Raw genomic sequence first — 24,053 nt, 5'->3', positions numbered from 1 at the left:
GACCGATGATTAATCTAAATCTGCACTTGAGTCTACTAATCACTGAAATGATATTGAATTAGATGGAGTTAAACAATTAACATGAAAGTTTTTAATTAAGAGCAATTGAATTTTAACACAAAGTAAAGTTAATACTTCAAGGGTAAGACAATTACTAAAGATGAATATGGAAGATTGTTCCTAAGGAACTAATCTTGGGGGGTTACAATTAAAGAAAATTAAAATGGGGGAAACACAAATTAATTCTAAATCATCTTTTGATAAGGAGACAAAGATCTTGGTTACAATTTACTAAGAGGTAAAAGTAACAATTGTTAACCTTATGGTTAAGATGATGAAGATGAAAAAGAAAAAGATAAAGATAAAGTTAACCTTTTCATAAGCTTGTAGGCTTGTTAAGGCTAAGAAGTAAAAAACAAAAGAAAGATAAAAAGAAAGAGGGATAGAAAGAAGAAAACGGGTCTCTTACTTTTGTGACACAAATTTGATCACTTTAAGCTTAAGAGATTTTGTGGTTTTTACAATTCTAAGAATTAGTTAATTGTTAATTGTAACAATTTAACAATATAGATTTTTCTCTATATATCTTTAGATATTGTAATTGATTAATTAGAAATTTGTAATTGGTTAATCAACCAAAGGATAATTAAGACAATAATAGTTGTAAATTAATTCAATCAATTAGATTAGGGATACTAATCAATCGTATTGGTAAGTTACAACAATTAAGGTTTACAATTATAGTTGAATGGGTTGGATTAACAATTTTTAACAATAGAAAATTAAATTGAATAAATAAGAAAATTAAGAAAATTAAATTGTTCATTTTCATCACCATATCATGATAGTGATTGGAAAACAAAGACTGAGGATTTCAGAATTTCTACCCTTCAATCTAAAAACTTCGATTATAAACAAAAAACGACACTTGAGGCGGAGGCCAAAACTTCAACGAATTCATAACTTTCTTAACTTATTGAACCTCCCACGAGTCTATCATAATATTTCACGCCTCTCGCTAGATCAGTCATATTTGTAAATATTATAATAATTAGAAGGATTTTAGTAATTAGCTTTGCAGTTAACAATATTTGTTGTCTAAAAGAAAATCTATTCTCCAATTCATGAATGGCCTGTGCTTAGAAATTAGGACATTGCTCATTCCAATTCTAGCTTCTAGTTAGATGAAAGAATTACTGAAAAAAGTTGTGTTTTTTGAATCATTTCGAATTTTTTTGCAATAAATAAAAAAGAAAAATTTCAATAATGCCTGATTAACTATTTTCAGCTTCGAGCTTTCAAATGATGTAAGTAGTAAGAAACCATACGCTTCTGGACCGGAAATGGGGGAGTTCTACTTCCGGAAGTAGAACTCCCCCATTTCCGGTCCAGAAGCGTATGGTTTCTTACTACTTACATAAAATCCAAAAAAAATCTAAGAAATAAAAAAGTTATCAAAGGTTTAAGTCCTAAGGGTCCGACTCAATCACCCAGTACATTAATGTATTAATATTTGCATGGAAATTTCAGATCATTAACCATAATATTATTCAGCAGATTGAGTCTGGTTGACATAAAATCGAACGAAAAATTCAGTATTTTTCTCATCAAGTACTTAGATTTTGTGCAGAGCATCTTAATCAGAAGTGACTCAATATCTGATCTAGAATGATATCAAACATAATTCTGTCGATAGTTTGAACAAAGATAATAAATGAATTTTAAACACTGATTTCATCTAATGCACAAATTTAACTCTTTTCTCAAGTCAACAAGAAATTTCTAAGAAAATTGTTTCCAATGAAGATAATCAGAATTTTCACAGATAAAGCATGAAAGGTAAAGTTCGGAAGTGATCAAGATTCGATAATTTGTCATTCGGGTCATTTGTAATGAAATTTTCGTTAGACTGAACCTGATTTGGTGCCACAGGTCAGATCTTCTTGTCGCAATTTTAATTTGAAAAATTTACGGCCAAACATGACCACTCATACCTTATTATTCATTTCGATTGTATGTTTGATAGTCAAAGGTAATATGAATAAAGAGATGATTTAATTGCTTGTGAATCGAACAACAATCGAATAAGTTTTTGCCGAAATCGAACCAGTTCCCTCTTTATCTTCATTTTGGAATCAGTTTTGCTCCTCTTCTCATCATTACCACATTCGATATTGTATCAGTTGATTGTTGTGCAATCGTCTTGTTAATTATTCTAATTTGTCAATTCGGGTATTTTATTATTCTTTTCTCATTAGTAATTTATTGATTACTGTAATTATTAATGTGGTCCAATTTTCCATTCCGAATTTAAATTCAGTTTCAAACTACTCATAATGTATTTTCATCTGCATCAGAACTTGGATCTTGGACAATATTGTTATTTTCATCGACAGTCTTGAGCAAAAATAATATCAAAATTTGTAAAGTTTTTTCTGTATTAATTATTAACAGTTTAATCGCAATTAACCAAAGATTAATATGTTTTCAAAGTGAATTTTTTACAATGCATGTTACTTTTTGATGGTCAATAAATATGATGTTTTGAATATGGAAAATGCACAATAATAAATATCAAAAGTTTAAATAGACACATGGAATGATGAATTAAGCAACTGATCAATCATGTTTGTTGTTGGTTGTGAAACACAAATATCATGAAAATATGAAGTATTCCTCAAGTTTGTTGTTTGATTGATTAGAGTTGAACTGAAAATCTATTAATCTTTCGGGTTGTTGTGAAATAGAGGCAATAGAAGTATCATAATTCCGATCAAATGTTAATTAAACTTTGTATTAATCCAATTGAGTTAAGAGGTTCTTAGTGTTTCCATCCATGATGACCATGATGACCATGACCATGACCGTGATCGTGACCATGTGATTTCCATCCAGTGGTCTTATCTCGTGAATCGTAAAGTTCAGTCCATCCCTTGTCGTGTTTTCCCCAACCACCATGCTTGACCTAAGATGTTTAATATAACATATAAAAAATTAGAACCATTGGCAAGATTAACTAATCACAAGAGCTTACATCAACTTTGTATCCGATTTTACCATGTTGATGATGACCACCCCAGTGATTGTCCTTCTTCCATGGGTCAGCCATAGCGGCAGAAACAGCGAGGATAACGAAAAGAGCGACAATCTAACAGAATCACAGAGAGAGAGAGAGAGAGAAAAGTGTCATTAGATCATTTAAATAATAACAATATCCAAAAGTGTTTGTTATCCAAATCGATTGATTGATTAAATCAACTCACAGCGAAAACTTTCATTTTGATTATTAGTTGTTGATTGTTTTTGATTCACAAATAAAGAATTGATTTGATTGTTGTTTGTTGGTTGACTGTTAACTCGAACTGATACTTTCAACCATCTAAACACTTCGATTATAAACAAAAAACGACACTTAAGGCGGAGGCCAAAATTTCAACGAAATCGTAACTTCGATCGCACTAACGTTTGAACCTCCTACGAATCTATCAAGACGCCTTCTTGTAAGTCCAAAGTATTTTCGTAATCATGTTAACAATTAAACTAACAGTGAATTTATCTATTGATTACATTATGATAAATCAAGAAACTCCAACAGCACAATTACAATCAGTTAAATTTGTCTTTCTAAAGTTAAATTGTTAATTGTAATAAGCTAATAAAAAAACAAATCAACTCAATTGCTTAACCAATGGTGCGGAAAAAAATTGTTTATAAGTTTGATTAGTTTTCATTATCTACATTTAGTTACCTGTTAATTAAAGTTAATTGTTATTATTAACATAACTAATATTATTATTAGTGATTATAATCACAATTAAATCGTTGAACAATTTTTTTATCGTTCTTGTTTATTGATTTAAATTAGCATAAATTGTAATTGTTGAGTAATACAAGTTTGTTGTTTGCTAATTGGTTGTTGATAAAGTTAATCACTCGTTTTTAAGTTTAATTGTTGGTGATTTAATCAGTTACTCTAATTAGTATCAGGTCTACCTCAAAATCATTACCTGACACCAAGAAATACATTGTGACCCCAACCAGTTAATTATATTATGGTAAATAATTAAAGGTGATGATTAACTTGCCACTAACACCAAGAGTAATTAACACAACAATCAAAATGTTTGATCAATCAGTTAATTTGGTTATATGCTTATTGTTGTTTATTTATCTTTGATTTTGGTTTGGTGACACAAAATTAAGTCAACAATTTAAATTTAACATGAATACAATTAAAATCAGATTTAATTATTCAGTTGATTAATGGTTAACTGTTTGGGTTTAATTATAATTGTTAGCTAAATCAACGTAACTAATTAACTTACCTTTTTAAGTTTTGTCGTTTTGTATTATTTACCTTGGACAATTAATTAATTGTGTTGGTGAAGTTTTAATTGTTTAATCAGCCATTGGTTTAGTATTGACAATTATCTGCTAATTAACGACCAATTTATTAATTATTAAAGTTAAGTTCAAGGGCTAACCTTGATTATTGATACTGATTAATTTTAATTGTTACTTTATTTTTAAATCTATTGATCAATTTGCTTAGAAAAGTTTTAATTTAAATCAATTGAATCAATAAACTTAATGGTTAATTCAATGAACTTAATTGTGATTATCATTAATTAACCTAATTCTCTTGAAGCCAATTGGATTTATTTTAAGTCTTTAATCATTACAATTAATGGCAATTTATAAATTGTTAGTTTTTCTTAAAAGTGAAATTGAAGCAAAAAAGTTGAGAAAAAAAACTTAATCACAATCAATTAATTGTTCAACACAAACAATTTATTTTCTCTGTGATTAAGTTAAATCATCTTTCAATTGATCAAACAAAAGTACAATTAACTACAAAAACAATTACAATTAACAGTTTTCATTTAATTTGATCAATTTTTTGTTTCTTTCTCAATCAAAGTTAATTGTTAAGGTCAAATTTAATTTAATTGCGCCCTACTAATTGTGATGATAATTTGTTTAATCGTTAATAACAAATCAAAATGAAGACTGATTGACAAAAAAAACTCAATACACTTTATGAAATTTAATTAACCTTCAAAAAATAAATAAATAGTGACAATAACATTAATTACAATTAAATATCTAACAATTAAATTGGCTACAAAACTTACAATCAATTTTCCCGAACTCTAATCATTTGTTACGCTTTCATGATTAGTGTAACAATCAATGAAGATTTGATTTGATTTATTTCTTCAATTTCTGATTAACATGAGAAATTAATTATTCACATTAATCTGAAATCAAAGTGCTAAACAGTAAACCAATTAGACGATTAAGTTAATTAATATTAACTATTAATTTTTTTTTTTGGCTAATTAACTTTTTCTCCACTTTTTTGACTTAGTTTAATCAAGCAATTAGGTTAGTGCACAATGTCAAGTTCATTTAAAAGTTGACCCAATTGGTTAAATTAATCAAATAACCTTTTTTCCATTGTGATTACTTGTTTACAATTAAAATTAATTGTTGAAGAAAAAAATTCTCCATTGGAAAAAATTTAAATTCTGACCAATCATATTAGTGCTTTTCTATGGTAACAGATGGCGTTTTTGTCTATGAGAAAATCATGTTTACATTGGTGAGAATAAATTTTTTGACAATTTAAGTTGATTGTCTCTCTTTGTAATTAACTTTACTTTAATTGTGATATTTGTTTTTTTTATTCGTTTTGGTATTAGTTGAGGTTAATTCCTTCGTCAATCAGTTAATTATGAGTAAAAGTTTCACTGCCACTGATGTTCAAAAGGCTAAGCTAGAAAAGCTCATGCAGAATATTGTAAGTTTCATTTTTGGAATTTTTTTATTTCTATTCTTTGGTTTCTAATTGTTTTCTCTTTTATTTTTGGAACTTTTTTTTGTTAATTTTGATTGTTCGATATTCTAGGATAAGCCTATTGAAATACCTCAAAGACCAAAGGATTCAAAGTTTGCTGAGCCTCCAGATTTCATAAGAAACATTATGGGTAAGAGTTTTTTTTCTCTATTGAGTATATTTGGAATCTTTTTGTTCTTGGTTTTGGTTAACAATTAGTTGTTATTTTGGTTTACTTTTTAGGTTCAAGTGCTGGGGCTGGAAGTGGAGAATTTCATGTTTATCGGCATCTCAGAAGGAAAGAATATGCTAGACAGAGATTCATCGAAGAACAAGCTAAACAAGAAGAATTGGATAGAAGGTTTAAAGAGACGGTCGAAGAGAAGAAGAGAAAAGTGGAAGAGAAAACTGCTAAAAAAAGGGCGAAAAGATTGAGGAAAAAAGAGAAAATAAAACAAGCACGAAAATCGAAGAAACTTAAACGTAATCAAGAAAAGGAAATTACCGACGATGAGGATACAGAAGATGATAATGAATCGATTGTTGGTGAGGATGAAAAAGCCGATTCAAAGTTGACAACGAAAAGTGTATCAATCGATGAGAATGAGGATAAAAGTGTAAAAGAAATGAAATTTGATGAAAAAATTTTATCGGAAGATGAAACTGTTGGAAATGCGCCGATTCCGAGTAAAATTGAAGCAACACAATCGAAACCAGAAGAAATTGATTCAGATAATGATGAGATTATTGGACCGATGCCTCATCCGATTAATAAAAACTGTCAAGAATCAAAATCAGAAAAAGTTAATGATAGTGAAACAAATATCAAATCAAAGCCAAATACTTTTAACAATCAAGGTGATAATTTAGTCGATCCAAATAACAGTGAAAGCGACACCGAAGCGATCGGTCCAATGCCAACAAAATCTACTGACCAAGACGAATCGAAATGTGAAGATCAAGTTCAAGAAGGAGCTGAAGAAAGTAGCGACGATGAAATGATCGGGCCGATGCCGATCTAAAAACTGGAAACAATATTCGAATGAGAAATCATTGTTAATGGAAAAAAAGTTGATATGAAAATCAATCATCATAAAATATTGATACATATTTTTTTTGTCTCTCCTGTAAATAGACACTCGATTGTTGAAATGAATCGAATGGATTAAATTGATTAATCCTTTGGGTCCAAACATCAAGATGATCCCTTGGAACCAAGGATACTTTGTAAAGCGATATTTCTTGATTTTTTGGCTCGGTTTTTGGCATTTTTCTCCGCCATCAGGCTAATTAGTTTGTCTAATTTTCCCGAAATTCTTAAAATTAATTGTTGCACATTCTCCTGATCTCTTGGTGGGTCAACATTAAAATCCAATTGCTTATGATTATCCTTTAAGGGAGCAAATCCACATAAAAGATAATCATGTTTCAAAGCTAATCCCTTTTTACTACTGTTGATTGTTAGATTTTTATCTCGTATCAAAGTTAATAGTTTCCCTTTGATTTCAATCATTTCTTTCTCAAATTCAAATGAATTTAATTTATCATCGGAAACTTGAGATGTTAATATGTCAATAGTAACATCGAAAGCGGAAAAAATCCATTTATGATCAGATTTAGGCCTAAAATAAAAAAAGAGAAGAAGAGAAAATTAATCATCTCAATCATGAACTCTTAATTGTGACACTTACATTGTGATTGTTTCAATAGGTTTCTGTGAGTCAACAATCAAGTGTTTATCAACTTCTTTAATCACATGGGTGAGAACAATTTTCACCTTATCACAGTAAATTGTCACAACGATAAAATGAAGCCAATTATCAACTCGATCGGAATCAATTTTAGATTCCTCATTAATGAACAAAGGTTCAATGTTGGGATTCATGAGGGAACACCGATTAACCAAAGAATCCATGTTATTCTTGGCTGAACTTATCGCATCTTCGGTGGCCATTAAAGCTCTCACTGAATAATATAAACTATTGAACACTTGGGCAGTAGTGACCAGAGATAACTGATTGTAAGCGTGACCCCGACAAGGGTCAATCTCACAGGCTTGTAAATAATAATATTTGGAAACCTTGAGGTTTTTCAAGCTCCGATTAAGATCACCAAGTCTCATGTAGATATTGTAAAGGAGCAACTTGTCGACCTCTTTCAGGTCAACACTAATATTGGTTCGGCATCGGACAAAATATAAATCCATTGCTGGTCCCTTGGTCAAGGAATATAAAGCTTGTAAGATATAGACATAAAATCCATGGATACAATTAACTAAATTATTCTCATGGGTGTCGATATATTTTTTCAATTGATTCCACAAATGAATCTCAGCTGAATAGATTGAAGAATCATTTGAATCAGAGGTTCCATTCATATCACCATGTTGCTTATAGTTATTAACCTAAAGAAAAAATTAACAAATAACAAATAGAACAATTAGTAAATTGTAAACACAATCAACAGACAAATCGATTGATATTAAATTGTCTCTTCCTCTCTTCATGTTTTCACTTTGAAACATCAAAGTAAAACCTCATCTTTGTTTTTTTCACAATCAAAGACAATCACAAACAATTAAGTAGCAATTAATACCCATAGGCCTACATCTATGGAAATGATTTAATTAATTGTTTCTACCTTAGGAACAATTAGAAAAACAAATTAAATCTACTTACCAGTTTTTGTAAATACTTTTCACACAAAGAAGCAACAATTTTTTGCTTCTCCTCTGAATCTTCAATTGACATGATTAAACCTCTAACTGACCAATTAAAGTCACCTTTTAATTAACACTTTGAGCACAATTTCATAGGTTTATCATTTGGAATTAATTAAATACGAAACAATTAAGAATTGATTAACATTCATTTCTTGAGAGAAACAAAAATCTAAACATATGATTGTCTCTTTTTCTAGTCACATTTTTAGTTCCATTGACACTTAGGTGGCGATCGAATCGTTTTTTTTTATTATTCTAGTTAATTGTTTTCGATTGTGATGAATTTAAATTGTGTAAATTTAATTAATCAACTAAACAAAGGGATGGGTTAACAATAGATGATAAGAATTTGTTGTTTTCTTTACATGGTTTTGATGAAGAAAAAAACTCATGAAGCTTTAAAAGCTTTTGTTGTTTTCGGCTTTTTCTTGGTTGATTGTTAGTTGATTTTAAATCCAATCAATTTAGTTGATTTGAATTAATTTGATTGATGAAGATAATAGATTGAATAGATTTACATTGATAGGGTAATAAGATTACATAAAGACTATTAATTTTTTTTTAAACGAGGCGATAGAAAATTAGATCACTTAGTGAGTTGATTGTAAATTGTTGAACTTTCGTTTGGTTTTGATTGTGTTTCGTTGTGTTTCGCTGATTGTTAAGAGAATAGATTGTTTGATTAAAATGAATCGGATTCTCCCGTACTTGTATCTTGCTCATCATCGGTTGGTGGTACTAAGAGGTCATCGTCACTGGCTTCTTGGTCATTTATTGGTAGTGACATCCAATAGTCATCAGGAGCTCGAGGGCCAAAGTTTGATGGTGTTGATGGGAGAGGAGTTGATGTCGGTTGGCGTCCGTTGATTAGATTAAGGCTAAGTTGTTGTGATGAAGCGACACTTGATGGGATATTGCTTTCGAGGGAAACTGGTACATCTTCAGCCTGTCGGTCAGTTTGAGCTGAATTAGTTTGTGAATTGTTTCCGTTGATTGATTCATTTGGAAATTGATCATCAAAATTGTCAAATAAAAAGTCATCATCATCGTCCATCATATCGTAATCTTCGGGGTCTGTTGGTGTTGGTGTTGGTTCTGGTGCTGGTGCTGATGCTGGTGCTGGCTCTGGCTCTGGTTCTGGTTCTGGTGCTAGTGTTGGTGTTGGTGTTGTATTAATATTCTGGTTGATATTTTCACTTGTATTTTGATTGGTATTTTCATTGATTCTTGAATTTTCCTCTCTATTTCGATCTGAACCAACTGAATTGTGATGCTCCTCGTTACTTATTACACGTTCATCAACAAGATCTTGATCATCCTGATTCCAACTTGAATGTGAATGCCTTGAATTTTGTGTGTTAGATATTGATGGTTGACTATGTTGAGATGAGAATCGATTTCGTCGAGTTGAATTTCCTGTGTTACCTTCCCTTGTTGTGATGAACGGGTTGTTTGATACATTACTGAGCTTCTAGATGAATTTCTAGTTGCATTTGGATGATTAACATCTAAAGTTGCCAGCGCGAGCGATATCTTAGTGTGGGGAGGAGATTCGGCATTAAAGCAGATTGGCCTATGGAAAATAAGAAGGAAAAATAATCAGAAAATACAGTTAATTTGGTAACGAATTGCTTACTGATTAGAACCATCCATATAAATGTCAATCTCTGGAATTCGAATTGAACAGAAGGAAAGAAAAGGCTGAAAAGAAGAGAACATGATAGATTTTAAAAACTAATCAACTAATCCAACAATTTAGAGAGAAAAAAAATCTATTTACTCTGATTAGTCGGAGAGAAAATGTGAGAAAAATTTCATCTGAAACATTGTAAGCATCAAATTCATCGATGTCAATATTAGTTTTGGTTAATTTTCCACTTTTATCTCCTGAATAAATGGATGAAAAGAAAACAATTAAGGATTAGCAAACTGTGATTAAACAAATAAGTAACAATTAACTCAACTGTCTACAAAATGGGTCTCAAAATCAATTGATTGCGGCATCGCCTTCATAGTGACATATTCATCTTCTTTGGCAAAATAAGTCAAAATATCAGCTAAAATCCTGAGAATTGAAATCAAAAATTAACGTTACAATCAGTTGAAACAATCAAACAGGAATAACTACCTCGATTTACAGGTCACTTTATGTTTTCCTTTCTGGAAAATATCATCATTGACATCTAATCCATCACCACCCAAAGGTAAATCCATAGTTTTGACACATTCTAGATGAAAAAATTGAAAGAAAATGAAAACATTTACAAAGGTCAATAAATCAGCGGAAATAGAAAAGGCCAAAAAGATGAGTTTACTTGAGTTGTATGTGAATTTGAACTGAGCTGTATCACGGGAAGATTTGATCTTAATCTCACAATAGTCTAGATTTTTGGACAAAGTTTTCTCCTTTTTGAAAGCTAATAAACATGACTGTCGATGGAAACAAAAAGAAAACACAAATTAGTTAATGAAATCAACAAGAAGGAGGTTGAAAATGAAGATGATGAAATTTTACCCGAGTCTTTAGTTTACAAGTTACTTTGGCATCTCTATTGTTAACTGAGCGATTTCCATTATTTTGGGAATCCTCAATCATGGAATTGTCATTGTTAACGGCTAATCGTCCTTCCACTTCATAGTTTTCAAAAAAATCGCTATCAAAAGAGACCAACATGAAGGCTGATTTATAAGGTTCATTTAGGACTTTGATGGTCAACTGATACGAAACAAAGAAAGAGATTAGAAAAATTACAATTAGAACAAATTAAACAAAGACAGTTAATTCCAATCTCACCTTGGCAGGAGTAGCATCTAAATAAATGTCTTCACCCAATTTACAACAAGAATTAATTGCTTGAGCAAAAGCTAAAATTAAATTAAATAGAGAAGAGAAAAATATTACAACAGGTTCAACACAAATGGAGGCAAAATTTCACGTAAATAGAACATATTTTCCGAATAAAAGGTCAAAAGTCTTTTAACTACTTACATTTGATTCCCAGATTACTAATTTTACAGGAAAATGACATGATATCGACACAATTAATCTCGATAATAAACTGAATTTAGTTTGAAGAATCAGATCAACAAAAAGTAAACAAAATGAAATGTCATCAATTTTACCGCTTATCCAATCAAATGGAAGAACAAAAGTTCCCATCAGATGGCGCTAGAAATTGGAAACTCAGACATTCGTTTCCATGGAGATTTGATTGAAAAGTAAATTGATAATTAACTTTAACATAATTGTTGTAATTGCGATTGTCACGGTTGAATTTGCTTTGATTTTTGTTGGTTAAATGTGGTGTGATTACGAGATGCTATCGGTGTTTGTTTGAACTGTTAACTTTATTGTAATCGTGGAGTTATTTTCGACTCGAAGGAGGGACAATCGTTGTACAGATGAAGTTGCGAATTCGTTGTGATTTGGCCTCCGCCTCGAGTGTTGTTTTTTGCTTAAAATCGACGTGTTTAGATGGTTGAAAGTATCAGTTCGAGTTAACAGTCAACCAACAAACAACAATTAAATCAATTCTTTATTTGTGAATCAACAAACAATCAACAACTAATAATCAAAATGAAAGTTTTCGCTGTGAGTTCACTTAAACAATCAATCGATTTGGATAACAAACACTTTTGGATATTGTTATTATTTAAATGATCTAATGTCACTTTTTCTCTCTTTCTCTCTTTTTCTCTTTCTCTCTGTGATTCTGTTAGATTGTCGCTCTTTTCGTTATCCTCGCTGTTTCTGCCACCATGGCTGACCCATGGAAGAAGGACAATCACTGGGGTGGTCATCATCAACATGGTAAAATCGGATACAAAGTTGATGTAAGTTCCTGTGATTAGTTAATCTTGCCAATGGTTCTAATTTTTTATATGAAATATTAAACATCTTAGGTCAAGCACGGTGGCTGGGGAAAACACGACAAGGGATGGACTGAACTTTACGATTCACGAGACAAAAGCACTGGATGGAAATCACATGGACACGATAACGGTCATGGTCACGGTCATGGTCATAATCACGGATGGAAAAACTAAGAACTTTTATCTCAATTGGTTTAACTTATAATGTTCATCTACCTAATTTATTCTCCATCACAAACTAAACATGTAATTTGAAATAAACCTCAAGTTAAGTCAGCAACTTGATTTTTGTTTTTAATTTATTCATTCACTGAATTAAATCTCTCAAAAAATGTGAATAACGATTCTTTCAAAAAAATTTTTGATTTTTCTTTCAGTATTCTCTTTACAATTATTAACTGAGTTTACACACCAAATATTAGACAACGGCACTTTTTTTATTCAATTACCTGATTTATTTCTATTTGATTAAGATAATAACTATCAATTAATTTGGAACTTACACTTTTGTCATTCGAATATTCGTCTATCTCTCGAAATCAAACCTTTGTTAATCTCCTGTCTTGTGATTAAAATTTTCTTCTTCAAGGTCCAAATAATGTGCGATAAACGTCGTTTTCGTGTTTCCAATTTCGAAACTATTGTTTCTCTAAAGAGCAAAAAAGTTTAAGCAAAATTTAACAGAGAATATGGACAAAATTTAAAATAGATTTGAGCCGAAATAATCTCGACGACGACTCTTAAATGCTGAGAATATCGCAAAATCATCAGCGAAAACAGCCCTGTTTATTATACTGTCTATTCATTTAATTATTCGGATATTTATTGATTTCTTGACAACTTTGGTGACATTCTACAGACTGTAATTAACCAGCTTAAAATGTTACGGATAACGGTGAAATAACGAATTTCCATGAATTTAACATGGAAATATCTGAAAAAGACGGGATTTTGCCTGTGACTCTACACGTCAGTTATAAAACTCGAGTAATTATAATACTTTGGTTAATCCTAAGAAATTAGAATGGCTATTAAGACAAAAAATTCATCTCAATGTACTATCTGATCCGATTTGTTTCATTCAGTAGATTAATTGATCTTATGATAGACATGTTGAAGAACTAACGATAAAGATTAAATTGGCCTAAATATCGTGAATTTACTAGGACTTAATTTCAAGACAATCTGCAAAGGCCAAAAATTTCATGTGAAAGTTAACGGGATAAGTATGCACCTTTGAATGCCGCTTAGTGTTGAATTAAAAGTTAGATCAAAAAGATGATTTGCACGGATTTTTTGATAATTTTAGAGCTTTAATGGTCGGAAAAAATGTATCGAAAAAAATTTTGCATTTAAATGTATCACTTTTCCGACGTGGAGAGGCCACTCTTGGTAACGGCTATATGGAAAAGTTCCGAATCAGAACAAACCAAAACTTACACATTTTCTCTGTTGAATCGCGAAGAAAATAAGCCTGACCTGATAAATAGCCTAGAAATGGTAAAGCGTCAAAAGTCCGGATATTTGGTTGTTACGCTCGTTCGGTTGTTGTATAAAGACAATCGACGACGATTGTTTAAATATTGATAATTCTTTTTCTCTATCTCGTCGAGCAATGAATATTAATTAATATTAGTTAAAAAAAAGTAGAAAAAAGTTACTAATTGAGTATCTTTTCAATAGACGTAAGGACGGTATGAATTTTTGTCTCCGCCTTGAGTTTTATTTTTTGTTTATAATCGAAATGTTTAGATGGTTGAAAGTATCAGTTCGAGTTAACAGTCAACCAAAAAACAACAATTAAATCAATTCTTTATTTGTGTATCAACAAACAATCAACAACTAATAATCAAAATGAAAGTTTTCGCTGTGAGTTCACTTAAACAATCAATCGATTTGGATAACAAACACTTTTGGATATTGTTATTATTTAAATGATCTAATGTCACTTTTTCTCTCTTTCTCTCTGTGATTCTGTTAGATTGTCGCTCTTTTCGTTATCCTCGCTGTTTCTGCCGCTATGGCTGACCCATGGAAGAAGGACAATCACTGGGGTGGTCATCATCAACACGGCAAAGTTGGATACAAAGTTGATGTAAGTTCTAGTTATTTTTTGATCTCGCCAATGGTTCTAATTTTTTATATGTTAAACATCTTAGGTCAAGCACGGTGGCTGGGGAAAACACGACAAGGGATGGACTGAACTTTACGATTCACGAGACAAAACCACTGGATGGAAATCACATGGTCATGATAACGGTTACGGTTCTGGCCATGGTCATGGTCATGGTCACAATAACGGGTGGAAAAACTAAGAAGTTTTAACTCAATCGGATTAACTTATTCTGTTCATTCACTTTATTTATATTCTATGATAAATTAAAACTGTAAATTGAAGAAATATCAACTTGATTTTTACGAATAAATTGCTTTTCAATGAATTAACTTTCTAAAATTTTCCGAAACAAAATATTGATGAATTTTTTGCAGTTAAAATCAATTTCAACATTTATCATTTCTAAATATTAAGATTATTTTTGTTTAAATGCTCGATTGATTTCTGCCTGCTCAAGATTCTAACTTCGATTTTCAATCAAAATGAGACAAATTAATTATAATAAGCAATTTGATCTCTTTTTTATCATCTTCTTCATCTTAGAATGAGAATTAGATTTTCAATTAATCAAAATGACGAGGGACTATCAGAGTTTCTTCACAAAGCGAATTGTAATTTTCAACACCAAATTCTTGCCCCACGTTATATTTGCTCGGACGAAAATTGGACAAACGCTCTTGGTCAGAGAAATCTTGCTAATTGTTGGATTCTTTTTGATTTGGAGGGCCAACTAATTGTCGTATCGATTGGGGGCTAGTTAAAAATCGTTCATCAAACGAGCCTTTCTCATTGATCATACAAACTGCCGATGATACATACGAGTGATCCATCATTTGATTAGCTGTCGGTCGATGTTGATATTTAATTAATTGTCTAATAAAATCAACAGCTAATGGATCCTGACAAGATGAATAAAACTTTTCATACCAAGTTAATTGGTTTGAATTTTGATCAAAAACGATAATCACTTTATTGTAATCAGGCATTTTACTTGCCCAATCAATTGGTGGTTGACCCAACGATTTAACAACCAAACATAATTGCTCAATATCAGATTCACCTTTGAATAGAGGCCATTTAGAGTTCATTTCACTGACAATACAGCCAACTGACCACAGGTCAATTGACCAATCGTAATCATTTGACCCATACAATAGTTCAGGTGGACGATACCAACGAGTACAAACTTGATGAGATAATAAACAATTGGTTGATTGTTGATTGGATGAAGTTGATGATGATGATAAGTAAGTTAACTGATCACCATGATTAAGATTAAAACCTTTAGCTGGAGTCAACTGTTGATCACAATTAGCTGATTGTGGTAAAAGTCGAGCTTGACCAAAATCGGCCAATTTAAGTATCCCTGACCAATCAATCAGTAAATTACTTGGTTTCAGGTCTCGGTGAATAATTGATTGTGAATGACAATAAGATAAACCATCAAGTATCATGTAAGTGTAAATTGATCGTTGAATATTAGTTAAATTGTATTCGTAAATCAGTGTAGTTAAATTAACTGGATACAAAGGGAAAACCATATTAATCGATTATATTCACGATAACGGTTACGGTCATAATCACGGATGGAAAAACTAACAACTCTTAACTCAATCGGATTAACTTATTATGTAGATTTACTTAATTTATACTCCCTCATAAAGTTAACTTGTAATTTAAACAAATATCGAGTTTCTCAGTTTGATTTTGGCGCTTACTAAACTCTCCAGATCTCACCTCCAGGTGACACAGAAAATGAGAAAGATAAAGCAAATTTTCAGTCTTATTTTATCATAAGCGGTTCATTTTATAAAATCTCTTACTTACAATTATCTCCAAATTAGTTTAATCCTTTATTCAATTAGTGTATAATCGACAATTGACAATCACGAAAAAAAAACAAAATGTCACTCATTCATCTTAAAGGTCTGCCGATACTGGATGGTAAGGATAAAGAAAAGGTTATTATATGGTTTACACATCCGAATGAAAACAACATGTCTGATGAAATGATTAAAGGAAAACTCGCCGCAATGAATGGTATTGATGAAGGAAATATTGACAGAGTAATCAAAATAACCTCAATCTATGAAACCAAAATTTTTATTGTGATCACTAAAGCAGAAAGAAACAGGCTGTTCACCAACTATGGCAACATGATGTGCTTCGAAGCGGAGCTTTACCCTGCGTATGATCTACCTGATATTGAGCTTATGAAAAAATGGATCTCACTCGGAGAAAACAGAGAAGAACTGAAACAGTTAATAAAAACATGGGGTTACGAGAAAATTATGTTTGCGAGAATCCCAAATGAATACATTTGGTGTAACGCTGACAACAAGAGATATAACAATATTCGAAAACAGATGACATCACTTCTTGCATAAAGAAAAGTCAACGCGGTTAAATATAATATTTAAAATATTAACCAAAACTCACCGCGCTGAAAACTCACCTAATTTACCTTATGTGACTTAAAATTTTCTCTTTATGTTTTTGCTCTTTGTTCCTTCTTCTTTTTCTTTTTTCTCTACTGTACTTGTTTTCTTGTTTACTCCTCTCAAGTGACAATTCTTTTTCCTTTTTCTCCATAATCGAAATGTTTAGATGGTTGAAAGTATCAGTTCGAGTTATCAGTCAACCAATAAACAACAATCAAATCAATTCTTCTTTTGTGAATCAACAACTAATAATCAAAATGAAAGTTTTCGCTGTGAGTTCATTTAATCAATCAATCGATTTGGATAACAAACACTTTTGGATATTGTTGTTATTTAAATGATCTAATGTCACTTTTTCTCTCTTTCTCTCTCTCTCTTTTTCTTCGTGATTCTGTTAGATTGTCGCTCTTTTCGTTATCCTCGCTGTTTCCACCGTCATGGCTTACGAGAAGGACAATCACTGGGGTGGTCATCACCAACACGGAAAAGTTGGATACAAAGTTGATGTAAGTTCTCGTGATTAGTTGATCTTGCCAATTGTTCTAATTATTTGTATGAAATATTAAACATCTTAGGTCCACCATGGTGGTTGGGGAAAACACGACAAAGGATGGACTGAACTTTGCGATTCCCGAGACAAAAGCACTGGATGGAAGTCACATGTCCACGATAACGGATGGAAAAACTAAGAACTTTCATCTCAATCGGATTAACTAATTTTATTCATTCTCCTTATTTTTAAATTCATGATAAATTTATGGATAAAATAATGAAAGTCAATCTATAATGCAAAGACATATTGAGTCTGGACTCTTGATTCCTTCTAATAAACTGTTCATCTTATAAATAGAATTACAAAAAACTAAGTAATTCTTCAAAACTTAACAAACTACAACAGTAAAATCTGATTAATCTATTTTCCTTGCGATTCAAACAGTTCAGCTTATATTCAAGCATCACTCTGAACTTATCGGGTAAATCAATCTACTTTGGTCAAGTTTCTTCGTAAATCTAGTTTATCATTTAGACCGCTCGGGAGATGTTATCTCATCATATGAATGAAAAAGTTTGGACAAAGTCCGTGAAACAATCTGATTATTTTCGCTCAGAACTAGCTTTTTATCATTAAATTCCTGTAAAGCGCCAACTTGCATAATGCTTACTACCAGTTTCAGGTTTGATTAAATTTTGTTGTTAATTAGTTGATTCTCTAAACTCTCATATAATACTATTAATATAAACCTGCAATTTTTGAGCAGTCATAAGAAAAAAAGCTCGAAAACTTGATAGTATTACCTAACATGAAAAGTTTAAAATCGAATGCCAGTCAATTGAACTTTTTTGCAAAGATTCTTACAGTATTGCTGATTTGCTTGCGATAGGAAAAACTTGTGAGACAAAATTTGCATAAATAAGTAATCGTCTTAACTCTTCGTATGTGTGGACCACGGCACCGACTTTAGCTAAGATTGGAGGAGTTTTCTCAACATAGGAGGTGGTACAAATTTTTTAGAAATTGAATAACGACTTCGCTGGAATTCTGGCCTTTTTACAATTAGATAAACGAAAAGGAGGTATTGAAACTAAATCCCGATCTCCGCCTCGAGTGTTGTTTTTCGCTTATAATCGAAGTGTTTAGATGGTTGAAAGTATAAGTTCGAGTTAACAGTCAACCAACAAACAACAATCAAATCAATTCTTTCAACTCAAATACAAACTACAAATTTGAAAGCCATTCGTTAGATCATGAAAGCATGATCATGATATGATAATCGTTAGCCAATTCGAGTATTCGATGACTTCAGACTCCAAAGAACATTAAATTAAATGAAAGAAAAATTATCATCAAACTTTGGATACAAAATCTTCGTAATCCTGGTTAAAAAGTTTCGTTAGGTTGATAATTTATATAAGTATCGTGTACAGTTGCATCATCACAAGCGTCACATTTGATAGCAAAATGAGAAGGTAGATAGCATACGATTTTGTTGGTATAGCTGTGTTTGTTGCGGCCGTGACACTTTCCCCTTTCTAAACACTTCGACTAATAATAAAAATAAAACAAAAAAGCCATTTATTGCTTTATCAAAATTAAGGATATTGTCTCTGAAAATGAGTGCCTCTGGTGTACGTTTTCCAAACATTTATAAGTTTCAAGGTCATTGCGATCATTTTTATGTTCTTCTTTTCAGAAAAACCTTTAAATGACCTCTAATTGGGTTTATCGTGGAATGACCTTGAAACTTTTTATGAGAATTTCTTCAGATCTGATACATGTATATATCTGTACGAGACATTTTCGAGATAATTTTAAACTCACTGGTTCTTGACTTATAGCAATCTGCGTAAAATAGATCTGAATAGCCATTTACATTCAGTTAATTATTCACATAATTATTAAAAACTAGATAGGTTAGGTTAGGTTAGGTTAGCGATTACGACTTTAAATAACGTTGTCTGGTATTAAAAATTGATTTACCAACTTTGAATGGCATTGCACAAGGTAAAATTAACAAACAACTAATGATAATTTACTCTTCTTTTATAAAATTAAATTATTTAATCCTTTATACTTTTCTTTTTCTGTCCCCAACTTAATTTAACTTTCTAACTGTAATTGACCAGCTTAGAATGTTACGGATAACGGTAAAATAACGGATTGAATTTAACATAGAAATAGACAAAGACGGGATTTGGCCTGGTACTCAGAGACTCTGCACGTCAGTTATCATAAAATTCAGGTATTTGTCGGTATAATCACTTTGGTTAATCACAAAAGCCAGAATGACTGAATACCACTATTCTTCGAAGTATAAGGCCGAGAAATTATTTTTCCAAAAAGTCCATAATATAAAGACAATCGGAAACGATTGCTTAGATATTCATAATACTTTTTCACTATCTCGTCGAGCAATAAATATTTATTAGTTAATAGTTAAAAAAATAGAAAAAAGTTATCAATTGAGTATCTTTTGAATAGACGTAAGGACGATATGAATAATGAATTTTTGTCTCCGCCTCGAATGTTGTTTTTTGTTTATAACCGAAGTGTTTAGATGTTTGAAAGTATCAGTTCGAGTTAACAGTCAACCAACAAACAACAAACAAATCAATTCTTTATTTGTGAATCAACAAACAATCAAAAACTAATAATCAAAATGAAAGTTTTCGCCGTGAGTTCATTAAATCAATCGATCGATTTGGATATTGTTATTATTTAAATGATCTAATGTCACTTTTTCTCTCTTTCTCTCTGTGATTCTGTTAGATTGTCGCTCTTTTCGTTATCCTCGCAGTTTCTGCCGCCATGGCTTACGAGAAGGACAATCACTGGGGTGGTCATCACCAACACGGAAAAGTTGGATACAAAGTTGATGTAAGTTCTTGTGATTAGTTGATCATGTCAATGGTTCAATTCTAATTACTTGTATAAAATATTAAACATCTTAGGTTCACCATGGTGGTTGGGGAAAACACGACAAGGGATGGACTGAACTTTACGATTCTCGAGACAAAAGCACTGGATGGAATTCACATGGTCACGATAACGGCTACGGTCATGGTTATGGTCATGGTCATGGTCACAATAACGGATGGAAAAACTAAGAGCTTCAACTCAACCGGATTAACTTATTTTGTTCATTCTCCTAATTTATAAATTCATAATAAATTTATGCATATAATAATGAAAATCGTTCTGTAATACAAAGAAATATCGAGTCTGGACTCTCGATTCCTTCTAATAAATTGATTATCTTATAGATAAAACTACAAAAAACTAATTAATTCTTCAAAACTAATCGTGTAAGTGAATTTACTTTGATCAGGTTTCTTCGTAAAGCTAGTTTATCATTCAGACCGCTCGGAAAATGTTATCTCATAAAATGAATGAAAAAGTTTGGACAAAGTTCGTAAAACAATCTGATAGTTATTTTTACTCAGAATTAGCTTTTTATTATTAAATTCCTCTAAAGCGTCAACAGTTTCATGTTTGCTTAAATGCTGTTGAAATTTGCACTTGATTATTGCATTGTCAAATTCATCCGGTAGCGCAGATTATCAATAAATGTTTTGCATTAATTTTATCTCCAAAAGTTCAATATTCAACGACGAAGAAATGACCTGTACGTAAAAAGATGGAAAGAGGAAAACAGAAACTGTTGTTAATTAGTTTTTTTCTGAACTCTCATATAATACTTTCAATCTAAATCTACAGTTTTCGAACATTCATAAGAAACGAAAACTAGATAACGTTACCTAACATTAAAAGATTAAAATGGAATGCGTGTCAATTGAACTTTTTTGCAAAGATTCTTACATGTATTGCTGATTTGCATGAGATAAATAAAATTTGGGAGACAAAATTTACATAAACAATTAATCAGCTCAGCTTTTCGTATGTGTGGACCACGACACCAACTTTAGCTAAGATTGTAGGAGTTTTCTCAACATAGGAGGTGGATAGGAGGAACAAATTTTTTTGAAATTAAATAACGACTTCACTGGCATTCTGGCCTTTTTATAAGTACATAAACAAAAGGAGGTATTGACACTAAATCTCGGTCTCCGCCTCGAGTGTCGTTTTTTGTTTATAATCGAAGTGTTTAGATGGTTGAAAGTATCAGTTCAAGTTAACAGTCAACCAACAAACAACAATCAAATCAATTATTTATTTGTGAATCAACAAACAATCAACAACTAATAATCAAAATGAAAGTTTTCGCTGAGTTCATTTAATCAATCAATCGATTTGGATAACAAACACTTTTGGATATTGTTATTATTTAAATGATCTAATGTCAATTTTCTCTTCTTCTTCGTGATTCTGTTAGATTGTCGCTCTTTTCGTTATCCTCGCAGTTTCTGCCGCCATTACGAGAAGGACAATCACTGGGGTGGTCATCACCAACACGGAAAAAGGATACAAAGTTGATGTAAGTTCTGTGATTAGTTGATCATGTCAATGGTTCAATTCTAATTACTTGTATAAAATATTAAACATCTTAGGTTCACCATGGTGGGGAAAACACGACAAGGGATGGACTGAACTTTACGATTCTCGAGACAAAAGCACTGGATGGAATTCACATGGTCACGATAACGGCTACGGTCATGGTTATGGTCATGGTCATGGTCACAATAACGGATGGAAAAACTAAGAGCTTCAACTCAACCGGATTAACTTATTTTGTTCATTCTAATTTATAAATTCATAATAAATTTATGCATATAATAATGAAAATCGTTCTGTAATACAAAGAAATATCGAGTCTGGACTCTCGATTCCTTCTAATAAATTGATTATCTTATAGATAAAACTACAAAAAACTAATTAATTCTTCAAAACTAATCGTGTAAGTGAATTTACTTTGATCAGGTTTCTTCGTAAAGCTAGTTTATCATTCAGACCGCTCGGAAAATGTTATCTCATAAAATGAATGAAAAAGTTTGGACAAAGTTCGTAAAACAATCTGATAGTTATTTTTACTCAGAATTAGCTTTTTATTATTAAATTCCTCTAAAGCGTCAACAGTTTCATGTTTGCTTAAATGCTGTTGAAATTTGCACTTGATTATTGCATTGTCAAATTCATCCGGTAGCGCAGATTATCAATAAATGTTTTGCATTAATTTTATCTCCAAAAGTTCAATATTCAACGACGAAGAAATGACCTGTACGTAAAAAAGATGGAAAAGAGGGAAAACAGAAACTCTGTTGTTAATTAGTTTTTTTCTGAACTCTCATATAATACTTTCAATCTAAATCTACAGTTTTCGAACATTCATAAGAAACGAAAACTAGATAACGTTACCTAACATTAAAAGATTAAAATGGAATGCGTGTCAATTGAACTTTTTTGCAAAGATTCTTACATGTATTGCTGATTTGCATGAGATAAATAAAATTTGGGAGACAAAATTTACATAAACAATTAATCAGCTCAGCTTTTCGTATGTGTGGACCACGACACCAACTTTAGCTAAGATTGTAGGAGTTTTCTCAACATAGGAGGTGGATAGGAGGAACAAATTTTTTTGAAATTAAATAACGACTTCACTGGCATTCTGGCCTTTTTATAAGTACATAAACAAAAGGAGGTATTGACACTAAATCTCGGTCTCCGCCTCGAGTGTCGTTTTTTGTTTATAATCGAAGTGTTTAGATGGTTGAAAGTATCAGTTCAAGTTAACAGTCAACCAACAAACAACAATCAAATCAATTATTTATTTGTGAATCAACAAACAATCAACAACTAATAATCAAAATGAAAGTTTTCGCTGTGAGTTCATTTAATCAATCAATCGATTTGGATAACAAACACTTTTGGATATTGTTATTATTTAAATGATCTAATGTCAATTTTTCTCTCTTTCTTTCTTCGTGATTCTGTTAGATTGTCGCTCTTTTCGTTATCCTCGCAGTTTCTGCCGCCATGGCTTACGAGAAGGACAATCACTGGGGTGGTCATCACCAACACGGAAAAGTTGGATACAAAGTTGATGTAAGTTCTTGTGATTAGTTGATCATGTCAATGGTTCAATTCTAATTATTTGTATGAAATATTAAACATCTTAGGTCCACCATGGTGGTTGGGGAAAACACGACAAAGGATGGACTGAACTTTACGATTCCCGAGACAAAAGCACTGGATGGAAATCACATGGTCATGATAACGGTTACGGTCATGGTTATGGTCATGGTCATGGTCACAATAACGGATGGAAAAACTAAGAACTTTCAGCTCAATCGGATTAACTTATTATGTAGATTTACTTAATTTATACTCCATCATAAAGTAAACTTGTAATTAAAACCATCAGTTAATTACCAGACCATCTTCTTAATTAAATTTATCACTATGTCATATTTATCATGTAATTATTTAAAGTTATATTCTAAAAACTTCTTTCAAAGTATATTATTTCAAAGTACTTCAATTTAAATGTTAAAATCTACATAAAAATCTTCATCAATAGAAATTTTGAAACTTGTGATATTTTAGTTTAAAGAATATTTCATATAAATGTTTCATTTAACATTGCAAAGTTTCTCACTCAAAAG

General features: G+C 31.4%; 9 protein-coding genes across 11 annotated transcripts; 5 read left to right on the top strand and 4 right to left on the bottom strand.

Moving 5' to 3' along the window:
• Positions 1 to 2,429: 2,429 nt before the first annotated feature.
• Positions 2,430 to 3,408, bottom strand: LOC128397281 (zinc transporter SLC39A7-like). The gene is made up of 3 exons (XM_053357994.1): positions 3,264 to 3,408; positions 3,035 to 3,148; positions 2,430 to 2,965 (listed from the first exon to the last, which is right to left on the bottom strand). Exons 1-3 carry the CDS (start codon positions 3,276 to 3,278, stop codon positions 2,822 to 2,824), a joined length of 273 nt encoding a protein of 90 aa, XP_053213969.1. The 5' UTR covers positions 3,279 to 3,408; the 3' UTR covers positions 2,430 to 2,821.
• Positions 3,409 to 5,609: 2,201 nt separating this feature from the next.
• On the top strand, positions 5,610 to 7,075 carry LOC128397258 (uncharacterized protein F37A4.2-like). The gene is made up of 3 exons (XM_053357968.1): positions 5,610 to 5,803; positions 5,912 to 5,990; positions 6,083 to 7,075. Exons 1-3 carry the CDS (start codon positions 5,738 to 5,740, stop codon positions 6,859 to 6,861), a joined length of 924 nt encoding a protein of 307 aa, XP_053213943.1. The 5' UTR covers positions 5,610 to 5,737; the 3' UTR covers positions 6,862 to 7,075.
• Positions 6,877 to 8,737, bottom strand: LOC128397247 (uncharacterized). The gene is made up of 3 exons (XM_053357954.1): positions 8,518 to 8,737; positions 7,531 to 8,243; positions 6,877 to 7,461 (listed from the first exon to the last, which is right to left on the bottom strand). Exons 1-3 carry the CDS (start codon positions 8,587 to 8,589, stop codon positions 7,035 to 7,037), a joined length of 1,212 nt encoding a protein of 403 aa, XP_053213929.1. The 5' UTR covers positions 8,590 to 8,737; the 3' UTR covers positions 6,877 to 7,034.
• Positions 8,738 to 8,840: 103 nt separating this feature from the next.
• Positions 8,841 to 11,709, bottom strand: LOC128397242 (uncharacterized). The gene is given in 10 exon segments (XM_053357950.1): positions 8,841 to 9,977; positions 9,980 to 10,134; positions 10,198 to 10,262; positions 10,342 to 10,448; positions 10,526 to 10,626; positions 10,690 to 10,789; positions 10,877 to 10,991; positions 11,077 to 11,277; positions 11,356 to 11,426; positions 11,551 to 11,709. Coding segments are annotated over 10 exon segments (1,689 nt in total). The 5' UTR covers positions 11,591 to 11,709; the 3' UTR covers positions 8,841 to 9,243.
• A 136-nt stretch (positions 11,710 to 11,845) lies between these two features.
• Positions 11,846 to 12,732, top strand: LOC128397282 (kininogen-1-like). The gene is made up of 3 exons (XM_053357995.1): positions 11,846 to 12,153; positions 12,282 to 12,395; positions 12,465 to 12,732. The coding sequence occupies exons 1-3, from the start codon at positions 12,139 to 12,141 to the stop codon at positions 12,606 to 12,608; spliced, it is 273 nt and encodes a 90-aa protein (XP_053213970.1). The 5' UTR covers positions 11,846 to 12,138; the 3' UTR covers positions 12,609 to 12,732.
• A 1,105-nt stretch (positions 12,733 to 13,837) lies between these two features.
• Positions 13,838 to 14,900, top strand: LOC128397278 (kininogen-1-like). The gene is made up of 3 exons (XM_053357992.1): positions 13,838 to 14,303; positions 14,416 to 14,529; positions 14,594 to 14,900. The coding sequence occupies exons 1-3, from the start codon at positions 14,289 to 14,291 to the stop codon at positions 14,747 to 14,749; spliced, it is 285 nt and encodes a 94-aa protein (XP_053213967.1). The 5' UTR covers positions 13,838 to 14,288; the 3' UTR covers positions 14,750 to 14,900.
• Positions 14,901 to 15,086: 186 nt separating this feature from the next.
• LOC128397283 (cyclin-dependent kinase 20-like) lies at positions 15,087 to 16,094 on the bottom strand (the record flags this gene model as incomplete). The annotated part of the gene is made up of 1 exon (XM_053357996.1): positions 15,087 to 16,094. A coding segment is annotated over one exon (849 nt), but the record flags the coding sequence as incomplete, so codon positions are not given.
• Positions 16,095 to 16,119: 25 nt separating this feature from the next.
• Positions 16,120 to 20,720, top strand: LOC128397273 (kininogen-1-like). Of its 3 annotated transcripts, XM_053357984.1 has the most exons (5): positions 16,120 to 17,202; positions 18,672 to 18,693; positions 20,111 to 20,164; positions 20,260 to 20,367; positions 20,442 to 20,720. In XM_053357984.1, the coding sequence occupies exons 1-5, from the start codon at positions 17,150 to 17,152 to the stop codon at positions 20,595 to 20,597; spliced, it is 393 nt and encodes a 130-aa protein (XP_053213959.1). In that variant the 5' UTR covers positions 16,120 to 17,149; the 3' UTR covers positions 20,598 to 20,720. The 3 variants fall into 3 exon arrangements, with proteins under 3 accessions (XP_053213959.1, XP_053213960.1, XP_053213961.1); XM_053357985.1 differs by lacking the exons at positions 18,672 to 18,693; positions 20,111 to 20,164; positions 20,260 to 20,367; positions 20,442 to 20,720 and adding exons at positions 17,390 to 17,497; positions 17,567 to 17,904 and having other exon boundaries at positions 16,125 to 17,263; XM_053357986.1 differs by lacking the exons at positions 16,120 to 17,202; positions 18,672 to 18,693 and having other exon boundaries at positions 19,875 to 20,164.
• A 2,396-nt stretch (positions 20,721 to 23,116) lies between these two features.
• Positions 23,117 to 23,815, top strand: LOC128397279 (kininogen-1-like). Its single transcript, XM_053357993.1, has 3 exons — positions 23,117 to 23,271; positions 23,386 to 23,493; positions 23,568 to 23,815. The coding sequence occupies exons 1-3, from the start codon at positions 23,257 to 23,259 to the stop codon at positions 23,721 to 23,723; spliced, it is 279 nt and encodes a 92-aa protein (XP_053213968.1). The 5' UTR covers positions 23,117 to 23,256; the 3' UTR covers positions 23,724 to 23,815.
• Positions 23,816 to 24,053: the final 238 nt, after the last annotated feature.

This window comes from Panonychus citri, unplaced genomic scaffold, assembly GCF_014898815.1.
Source record: "Panonychus citri isolate SS breed McGregor unplaced genomic scaffold, ASM1489881v1 Contig00028, whole genome shotgun sequence".
NCBI lineage: Eukaryota > Metazoa > Arthropoda > Arachnida > Trombidiformes > Tetranychidae > Panonychus > Panonychus citri.
The sequence above is the reverse complement of the archived record's forward strand: the minus strand, read 5'-3'. Positions and strand labels throughout refer to the sequence as shown.

Bases quoted from the DNA above. Each gene is read 5' to 3' on its own strand.
- LOC128397258 (XM_053357968.1), top strand. From the start codon at position 5,738: ATGAGTAAAAGTTTCACTGCCACTGATGTTCAAAAGGCTAAGCTAGAA. The intron at 5,804-5,911 runs GTAAGTTTCATT...TCGATATTCTAG, and splicing joins AAAAGCTCATGCAGAATATT to GATAAGCCTATTGAAATACC. The intron at 5,991-6,082 runs GTAAGAGTTTTT...TTTACTTTTTAG, and splicing joins TTTCATAAGAAACATTATGG to GTTCAAGTGCTGGGGCTGGA.
- LOC128397247 (XM_053357954.1), bottom strand. From the start codon at position 8,589: ATGTCAATTGAAGATTCAGAGGAGAAGCAAAAAATTGTTGCTTCTTTG. The intron at 8,244-8,517 runs GTAAGTAGATTT...TTTTTTCTTTAG, and splicing joins AAAAGTATTTACAAAAACTG to GTTAATAACTATAAGCAACA. The intron at 7,462-7,530 runs GTAAGTGTCACA...TTTTTATTTTAG, and splicing joins CCTATTGAAACAATCACAAT to GCCTAAATCTGATCATAAAT.
- LOC128397281 (XM_053357994.1), bottom strand. The intron at 2,966-3,034 runs GTAAGCTCTTGT...TAAACATCTTAG, and splicing joins AAATCGGATACAAAGTTGAT to GTCAAGCATGGTGGTTGGGG.
- LOC128397278 (XM_053357992.1), top strand. The intron at 14,530-14,593 runs GTAAGTTCTAGT...TAAACATCTTAG, and splicing joins AAGTTGGATACAAAGTTGAT to GTCAAGCACGGTGGCTGGGG.
- LOC128397282 (XM_053357995.1), top strand. The intron at 12,396-12,464 runs GTAAGTTCCTGT...TAAACATCTTAG, and splicing joins AAATCGGATACAAAGTTGAT to GTCAAGCACGGTGGCTGGGG.
- LOC128397279 (XM_053357993.1), top strand. The intron at 23,494-23,567 runs GTAAGTTCTTGT...TAAACATCTTAG, and splicing joins AAGTTGGATACAAAGTTGAT to GTCCACCATGGTGGTTGGGG.
- LOC128397273 (XM_053357984.1), top strand. From the start codon at position 17,150: ATGTTTAGATGGTTGAAAGTATCAGTTCGAGTTATCAGTCAACCAATA. The intron at 17,203-18,671 runs CAATCAAATCAA...GTCAACCAACAA, and splicing joins ATCAGTCAACCAATAAACAA to ACAACAATCAAATCAATTCT. The intron at 20,165-20,259 runs GTGAGTTCATTA...TGATTCTGTTAG, and splicing joins TCAAAATGAAAGTTTTCGCC to ATTGTCGCTCTTTTCGTTAT.